Source organism: Colias philodice, chromosome 10, assembly GCF_061535455.1.
Source record: "Colias philodice isolate Cphi_HAF_F1 chromosome 10, ilColPhil1 Martin Lab GWU primary, whole genome shotgun sequence".
Lineage (NCBI taxonomy): Eukaryota > Metazoa > Arthropoda > Insecta > Lepidoptera > Pieridae > Colias > Colias philodice.
The window spans coordinates 7,593,032-7,603,131 of record NC_143095.1 but is presented as its reverse complement, the minus strand read 5'-3'; the positions used below and the strand labels follow the sequence as shown (position 1 = coordinate 7,603,131).

The following is a 10,100-nucleotide window of genomic DNA, read 5'->3' as shown; positions in this document are numbered from 1 at the left end:
AAGTTACGAATATTTACTACAGAACACTTTATTGAATATACAAACAAAACAAATCAAACAAAAAATACAAACAAAGTAATATAGAGCGGTACAAATAGGCGGCCTTATCGCTAAGAAGCGATATCTTCATTTAAATTCAATTTAAAATAAATAGTGGGTTGGTAGCTAAGCAATGATAATATAACGATATTAATTCCAAAAAAATATTACAAAAAGCGTCAAATAAAATTGGTCTAGCCAAAATACCATATTTTTTACCACCCCTTATTACGCTGAAACGATAAGATTGCAAATCGAATGTTTTTGTAAATAAACCGCAAAAGCCACAAGTTGACAACAAAAAATCAATGTATTCGCTTATTTCAGACATAAAAACTACTGAACTTTAATTTTCCCCATGACTCAGATTTAAATACTGAGAAGAAATACTGCTATTGTTTGCTAATTATTACGGAGATTAATATTAAAGATGAATTCCAAGTGAGAATTTAATGCTATTATTTTTAATTAGTAATGAGTAAAAAGTTCATTGCCTCATTATACACAATTTGTATAATATGGCCTATGTGAGTTCCGAATAATTTTGATAAAGATTCCTGTAATATTGTCAGGCATACCTACTCAAAAACGCACAGACATAAAAATTATTTTAACATAGAGCAAGCTTTAATTGAGTTCATATTTTTGGGTTCAGTGCGACACATTGTTATGAATTTTTTATATGAATACATGTTCCATTTTCTTCGTCCCATATTTGGTATTTCATACCATGTACAATGTACTTACTACATATTATCATATTTATTAATCATCTACATTTTTATTCGCAAACTGCTCATTAATGTATTCAAGTTATACAAACGTTTTACTATAATCAAATATACTAAAATTATATCCAGTTTTTACTCAGATGAAATGCGACATTACTCTTAATTACGCAGCCATTCTGACCTAGGCTATTAATTTGTTGGCCAGTTAAAATTGTTACTACAATAAATCTGAATCTACAATAGCAAAGGCCATCAGTTATAATAAAATTATCTCTATTCATGACGCGCACGAGTAGCCACGAAGCAGTTACCAGCATCATGTTATGGCCATCTCAAGGTAAAGCAGAACTAGCCAAGATTAAGTCTCCTATTCATTAATTTATAAAGTGGGAAAGTGCTTATTGTCACCAAGTCTTGTATTGAAGAAATAAAGTCCCTAATTACTATATTTACTTGAAAATTTTTCCTCTATAATTAAAGTAACGATCGTGTAAGTGTATGGTTTTGATGACTCACTCATTACATCTTCACTAATTACATTATCTCTTTCTTCATAAAACCTTCGACTAACTCACGAACTGAACACCATGATTGACATAGCAATAAATTATAAGTTCATAAAAAAATGTATATTCAAAAACAATCATGAAATAGGTGCGTTAAAGAGCTTTGTACTAGGTAGGTACTAAACCAATACATAAAAAAAGTTCTCAAACAATCACCAAACCGTTTTACAAGTCACACATAGTTTTACAATTTGTATGTTCCTAATTTTAAATGACAGTTTATGATTTTTTATAAGATAAATAAAATGTACCTATATATGTATATATACAGGGTTACTTGTAAAACACCAGCAACCTCGCAGGACAAGATAGCTAACATCATAAGTAACAACATTTGTTCTACGACTATTGGCATAACGCAATAAATTATATTTAAATGATTTTTTAAGCTTTTATTGTACTCTCCTAACATTTGTAAGTCTATGTTCTATTCATTATCGAAAGGACGACACGACGCCCCCTTCCCCCTCTCGTTCGCTTCTTGTTTACGTAATTTTTGGGATGCGCGTAGAGTTTATAATATTCAAACGGAAAATTAAATGAATATTATATTTTTGTATGAAAATAAAATCTAACAAATTATCAAAAGTCGTAGAACAAATGTTGTTACTTATGATGTTAGCTATCTTGCCCTGCGAGGTTGCTGGTGTTTTACAAGTAACCCTGTATATTTTATATACATTTTACGAAAAAGTAATTTATAGTCATGAAACATGAAACTATTCCATCTAACTACCTTATCTTTCTGGAAATTAAGAAGGTTTATTAGGATCTGAATAGATAACCTGCTGACTGACCGCTTTACCCTTGGCACGTACGTCCTTTTAATAATACAATTATATTTTTAGGAATATAGCATCTAAACTCTTTGATCGATAATTGTTTATACTAATAATGGGAACTTCCTGAGACATGCAAATATAAAATTACTGTTTTCACCCAAAATCAAGTATTTCTATAGCTTTTGTGTCAATCTCGCTAAGTATTATTCTCGCTAAGTATTATCAAAATCTGTTCAGTGGTTTTCACGTGGAAAAAACATACATATATACTACATCCATCCTCACAAACTTTCACGTTTATGATATTAGTAAGATATCATTTTATACTGATTTATGGTACACTGATTTTGTGGTTATCGCGTCGATAAGAACTAAGAAATCAAACTAAAACGTAAGCCTATCTTATATATTTAATTATCTTAGGTATATCAAATTCAAATAATAGCGCATAATAAAATCTTATATTGCATAATTAACAAAACAGTCGAACACGTCATATTTTCAATAAAGAATCAACAAATAAAAAGCCTCCAATAACCTATATTTGTATGCGTCGTATAACCACAGTAATGATATACTAGAGTAGAATTATCATACAACACAGATATTCCCACGGTAACTAGGACAAAAGGAAAATTGCCTACGGAGCGATGTCAAGATGTTATGCACATTACACTTATGTGTTTGACTTTGGATTTAAGTATATCCTAATTTTTATGCCCAAGGTATGATGTAGATGTGACTAAAATATCATGTATATTATATGCATCTTTTTCATGTATGATTTTGTTACATTTATAGGTACTAATATATTAAAAGAGGAAGTATTTGCTTGTTTGTTACGATACAAACGATACGAACTGCAACAACATTCTGAGTACGATTATAGACAATCAGTTTAATTTACTACACATACTACTACATCTTCAATGGTTCGTATATTAGTAGTATACGAACGAACATATAATTTTTCAAAATATAATAAATATTGATATATAATTTTTCATCGTTTTAAAACATTATATGAATTATTGCAGGTGGTTGTTAACAATATAAGTACTAAATTATATAAGAAAATACAAAAACCTCATTAATGTTAAGGCAGTTTTCACAATGCCCCATTTTAACGTGTGCTACTTTCATTCCTTATCACTTTAAGCTCTACCTTAGTTTGTCATATTTAGTTAAAGTAGTAACGAATTGATTGATCTGTTTATAGTAGGCTAAGAAAGAAAACTATTATATGAAGATACTGAAAGATTATGATGACTCTTTCATCTCTAGAAACTTCTTTTTTTAAGTGGCATAGGAAAATTCAGATGAACCAGCTTGTAATATTTTTTAAAGGTAAGAATATATCTTTGGTTTAGACTTCAAATACTTGTTTGAAAATGCTGGCTTACGTCATAAAATTAAAATATTCTAAGCTTAAACGCACTAATTGTAAAACGATGTTCCACGCCTGTGCTATGCTCCTTACAAAATCTTCATGTAACTCAAAACTCATTTAAAACACTTTCATTAAGTTTAAAAGTCGGCTCTTTGGAAAGCGTAATTATGACACTTTAGGTGGGCCCAATGTTGAGTAATGTTTGGTAAAAAAGCAAATATTTAGTGTAATTACATAATAGCCTTAGACCAAGATGCAGTTTTAATCCTGATAATATTGCTCTATATTATATTGCTCTACTGATTTAAATCATAATAATGATGGTAGGGGCACAAGTTTTCTAGTACCTATTTGAATATCATTATTTGATGTATATCTTAAAATAACATCATATTATTTTTCTTGTTTACGTAGTAATTTGGTAGTTGAAAAAGTTAAGCAAATGTGCTGCATACAAATTTTAAACAACATGAATTATTCTTAATGCGCTTTCTCAATTTTTCAGTTTCTGGAATTTAACATATGAAATTAATGACATATTTTTTACTGTCCTATAAATAAATTGAATTTTATCATTTAAATTGTATGCATTTTATGAATGTATTTATTTAGTAAATATTTAAATATCTCATTGGAGCTTCAAGAAATAAAAGTTTCATTTTCTAAGAATTAATTTACTTACGCAAGTGGAGTTGCTAAAAAACTTCGATATGGAACTGTCATACTACGAAGGCTGCACGCACTTAATTTCATATACAGACGTGTGTTTCCTACTAACATGCCAAATTAACGCCTGCCTTCCAACAACTGCGATTTATCTTTACCTACCTATACAAGGTCCTCTAAGTTCGTACTTGGACAGACGCACAGAAAACAAAGCCGATTCACACGGCCTGAGTTCAAACAGGCGTCAACCAAACACAGTTGCCGCCGCGAGTGCAACCAGGTACCACGCACCATTGCTTACCACCATAACGCGATAACCCAGAATATCTATATCTACTAGGACAGTGATAACATTGTTCCTTACTCAGCCAGAAATGGCTTGTGCGCAAACGAGAAAGATTCTAAGCCTCTGGCTCCGTATTACTCTGTTGCCGGTCTTAATTCTAGCTGAACCACAGCTTGATCTTCCGCCGATAGTTTCATCTACCCAACGGAATCCATATGGATATGGTGTATCTAGTACGCAATCCAGTGTAGGAAATAACTTTGATAACAGAAACTTTCAGTACAGCACCGCTCGACCGCAAAGCTCTGTTTCTGGAGGGTATCCTTCTTCGACGCCTTTTAGTGGGATAACTCCGGTTATAAGCAATAATGGCAACCCCAACTTTAACTACGCAAGCGGGCCCAGCTCCACCCTGCGTCCCTTTGACGACCGCAACCGCGATGATAGAATAGACATCAACAGTGACCCGAATTTTAGGAGGAATGACCCAAATTTTGTCAGGAACGATCCTAACTTTGCGGGGGCGAATCCGTTTGATTTTAACAGGGATCTTAATACAAATAGCATTGATAATAGAGTCAATCAAGTGAGCTTAAACCAGATTCGGGATTTCCTGAAACAAGCAGACGAGCAGGCTTCTAAGGAGTGCACGAACAATGTAGCGGCGCAGTGGAATTTCGAAACTGATGTTAATGATGTAACTCAACATGCTGCTGTGAGTAATTAACTTTTTATCTTCGTTTAAATTAGTCTATGTCTAGGAAAATTCTTGCTACACTATGAATACCTAATCTATATGCCCATGAGAAAAACTAAACGAACTCTCTACTTATGAGATTTTCTGTATGTGAACATCAGTTCATCTGTTAAAAATGTTTTACATAAAAAAAATCGATAAATACGAATACTATTAAATATCAAGGCACTCCATGAGTACTAGATTTATCTTATAATAAAATTGAGATTTAAAGTTAACAAGTTCGACAAAGTAGTAGTTTAAATATTAAGTAACATGCTCATATCATGCATTTTATTGAATTAAAGACAATTTAATACAAGGATTTTCACGTTGTAGTTACTACCATTAAACGCAAATTACAGCAGAGTATTCAGATGGCTATCAAGTAAACAATGTATGTACGTAACACTGCAAAAATGACTTGTGAGAAATCCTTTGATTTATTCTTTTGAATCCATGATTATTCTTCTTGAAAATATGCAGAACAAATCATAATTGAACGTATATAAGTTTTAAAATCTAACCTATTGTATATTGTTGAAAATATCCGAATCTATAACGTTGTTGTGTGGTGTTTTTAAGCAAACAGACAATTACATTTTATGAGCAATATTCAAAGATTAAAAACTAATTACTTGTTGTGTATGAAAATAGTACCCACGAAACTCTATAAAAACGCCACTGGATCTAATAAATAAGTCATGAACCTTCAGTTCCTTTTATTTTGTGAAAAAATACAGTTTTTAGTTTTCTGACACTAATTAAAGGTATCTTATATCTCCAAAGAGATATCTAATGACGAGAAAATATGTAATCAACGCGTAACAATAATCTATTGATGAGAGAACACCATTGTTGAATAAGAAAACTAGTGCAATAGGCCAGTGGAAATTAACATTAAATTCGCAAAGCACGATGTAGATCTAAATTTTTGGTATGTTGTTTGGATCAGTTAGGGTGATGTAAATCCCAATTTGCAACTTCGAAAAAGTTGTGCTCGCTGCGCACCACGTGATAAACTGCGAAAATTTTGGACTTTTTTCACTTTTTGCTCTAAAAGTCATAAACTATGCGTTTCCGACAAGTATCATTCAGTACATAAATTAAGGTTATTAAATTTGCAACAATTTAAGCCTAATTACAGCTCTCTAAACCTCATAACGACTAAACTGTGGCCATTCGAAGATGGTTCATTTTTCCCGAAATATTGAAATTTTTAGTTTTGCTCCCGTTTGAAGCAAAATATTGGCAAAAACCGCTCGTTCTATGGGAAGTTCGTATAATAAAGTTGTAGTGCATTTAATTTTCTTTCATTAGAGCATAGAACAAAGTCTGTGAGACAAATAGTTCACTCACAATATCTGAAAAACAAAAAGAAGGTAGAAATAGATTTTTAAAGAATTGAAACTGAGGGCATATAAAATCATAAAAAGGATAATACTTTTTCATTTGCAGGATAGGTAATTAACAAAATTACAAAGCTAATTAAATTTGCAACAATTTAAGCCTAACCGCAGCTCTATAAACTTTATAACAACTAAGCTGTGGCCTTTCAAAGATAGTCAGTTTTTCCCGAAAATTTTCAAATTTTTAGTTTTGCTCCCGTTTGAAGCAAAATATTGGCAAAAACCGCTCGTTCTATGAGAAAGTCGTATAATAAAGTTGTAGTGCATTTAATTTTCTTTCATTAGAGCTCAGAACAAAGTCTGTGAGATAAATAGTTCACTCACAATATCTGAAAAACAAAAAGAAGGTAGAAATAGATTTTTAAAGAATTGAAACTGAGGGCATATAAAATCATAAAAAGGATAATACTTTTTCATTTGCAGCATAGGTAATTAACAAAATTACAAAGCTAATTAAATTTGCAACAATTTAAGCCTAACCGCAGCTCTATAAACCTTATAACAACTAAGCAGTGGCCTTTCAAAGATAGTCCGTTTTTCCCGAAATTTTCAAATTTTTAGTTTTGCTCCCGTTTGAACCAAAATATTGGCAAAACCGCTCGTTCTATGAGAAGGTCATAAAATAAAGTTGTAGAAAATTTAATTTTCTTTTAATTGAGCACAACAAATCAAAGGCGAATACAAACCTGACATCAGAACTGTCAAAACACACCTCCAGAATCACTTTGGCGAGTGCAGCTTCTTAGTTATACATTTAATTTTTTCCTACTTTCCCAAATTTTGTAATTTTGTTTTTTAGTTTTTACCTATCCTGCAAATGAAAAAGAAAATATTATCCTTTTTATGATTTTATATGCCCTCAGTTTCAATTCTTTAAAAATCTATTTCTACCTTCTTTTTGTTTTTCAGATATTGTGAGTGAACTATTTGTCTCACAGACTTTGTTTTATGCTCTAATGAAAGAAAATTAAATGCACTATAACTTTATTATACGACTTTCTCATAGAACGAGCGGTTTTTGCCAATATTTTGCTTCAAACGGGAGCAAAACTAAAAATTTCAATATTTCGGGAAAAATGAACCATCTTCGAATGGCCACAGTTTAATCGCTATAAGATTTAGAGAGCTGTAATTAGGCTTAAATTGTTGCAAATTTAATTAGCTTTGTAATTTTGTTAATTACCTATCCTGAAAATGAAAAAGTATTATCCTTTTTATGATTTTATATGCCCTCAGTTTCAATTCTTTAAAAATCTATTTCTACCTTCTTTTTGTTTTTCAGATATTGTGAGTGAACTATTTGTCTCACAGACTTTGTTCTATGCTCTAATGAAAGAAAATTAAATGCACTACAACTTTATTATACGAACTTCCCATAGAACGAGCGGTTTTTGCCAATATTTTGCTTCAAACGGGAGCAAAACTAAAAATTTCAATATTTCGGGAAAAATGAACCATCTTCGAATGGCCACAGTTTAGTCGTTATGAGGTTTAGAGAGCTGTAATTAGGCTTAAATTGTTGCAAATTTAATAACCTTAATTTATGTACTGAATGATACTTGTCGGAAACGCATAGTTTATGACTTTTAGAGCAAAAAGTGAAAAAAGTCCAAAATTTTCGCAGTTTATCACGTGGTGCGCAGCGAGCACAACTTTTTCGAAGTTGCAAATTGGGATTTACATCACCCTAACTGATCCAAACGACATACCAAAAATTCAGATCTACATCGTGCTTTGCGAATTTAGGGTTTTTTAGTGTCGATTTCTACTGGCCTACAATTCTTTCCTATGCTTTTACAATTAGCAAGGAATATAAATTTCAAATTTGATATATGTTATTATCTACAAAACATAAAAAAATGGAAACAGTATCTATATATCAAAAACTTGAAATAAAAATACTTGAAACATAACAAAGAATTAGATGAAAATTTGTGGAAAACGCTCTTGAGCAAACACTCTACATAATCTCTCTATAGTTATCTAATAGTAAAAATGGTAAGAATATAGCTGAATTCTTGAAATTAAAACATAACTCACAACCGCAATAATTCATCATTAACAAAAGCAAGCTCAAAACTTAATTCACCCTACTTCACTTCGTTTTCATAATGTTAAATGAACAACATGAACAACAACAACAACAACAACAACAACAACAACAACAACAACAACTTCATGAACACTTTAACGTACAGATAGATAAAATACTTAAAAATTAACAAAGAAATGCATAATTTACCCAGGTAAATTAACTCTTAGCTATCAATTAAAATGTTTTATTTCACGCTTAGACAAAAAGATACATTTGAACTCGATATACATACGCAAAATTATACTTACGTATATTATAGTTTTATTTATAGATATTTCATAGCAATTCTAATTATTACAATAGCATTTAATCGCATTGTTATTGTATCAATGTTAAGGTCATTCAAATAACAATTAGCGAGAACATAATCTAGCGAAGCTGTAACTCACATAACTTAAGTTATATAAGCTCACTTGACTTATATAATGGACTAACATCTATAAGGCTCAGCGCTATTACTTATCCATGTCAATAAATCAGTAGAGAAAGCAACTGATTTGATTACAAAAGATTTTACTACTTATTTTAAGTATTTTTTTAAAACTGCATTTCTATTATAACATGTTTAATACCAAACATCAATATTCCTAGAGCTCCATTTGTGAAATAACTTTATAAATCATCTGATATAGGTACGTTATAATATTATGTCGCAGATTTTATATAGGTACATAAGAGTATTTTAAACAATGATCAGAAAATAATTGAACTCTAACATTACATATTTCCCTGGTTATTTACGTAAAAAATGGTATAATTTTCATTATTAGTAAGAGTGCAAATCATAGTATTATTTTCAGGTAGTTAAACTGATCATTGATATTATTACAGTGAAAAATCACAACATCTAGGAAATACTAGCTGATCATATACACCGGAAAAATAAAACCATAATTCCTTTAGAATATGAACTTGCGTATTATTTTTATTTTATAGATAAATTTGTTATGGTTGTTTTGCCATTGTTGTCTACAATAACAATAGAATAAATGGCAGGATGTCCCGACACCAATCGATAGGCCGTAGTTAAATATTGTGTTTGTTACACAACCATTAGTTAACGATCTGACTTATAAAAATATACGACCAAGATAAAAAAATACATATTATAAGATACACGACCAAGTTCTAGATATGATATAAGTTCTAGAACATTCATCAAAGTTATTGATGTAAAAGAATGGAAAATTTGAAATAAAATTCTTTGAAATAAATGTCTCTAAACCAAATTGCATCTTTTTACAACCCTAAAACGCATTTTTTTCAAAAGCTAGGTGATGAACATACGTAACATACATATTACGTAGGTCATTCGACATAGGCATCATTTACAAGGCGAAACAATTTTGTGTCTATTATAAAGTTTATTTTATTAAGTAGACACTTATAGTTACATGGAA

The 10,100-nt window shown here is 30.8% G+C and overlaps 1 protein-coding gene across 1 annotated transcript in view; it reads left to right on the top strand.

Moving 5' to 3' along the window:
• Positions 1 to 4,414: 4,414 nt before the first annotated feature.
• Positions 4,415 to 10,100, top strand: part of Ance-3 (angiotensin-converting enzyme Ance-3) — a 94,155-nt gene continuing 88,469 nt past the window's right edge. Inside the window, exon 1 of the mRNA XM_089700072.1 lies at positions 4,415 to 5,175. Within this exon, the coding sequence (XP_089556198.1) occupies positions 4,549 to 5,175 (627 nt within the window). The 5' untranslated portion in view covers positions 4,415 to 4,548. The remainder of the gene's footprint in view (positions 5,176 to 10,100) is intronic.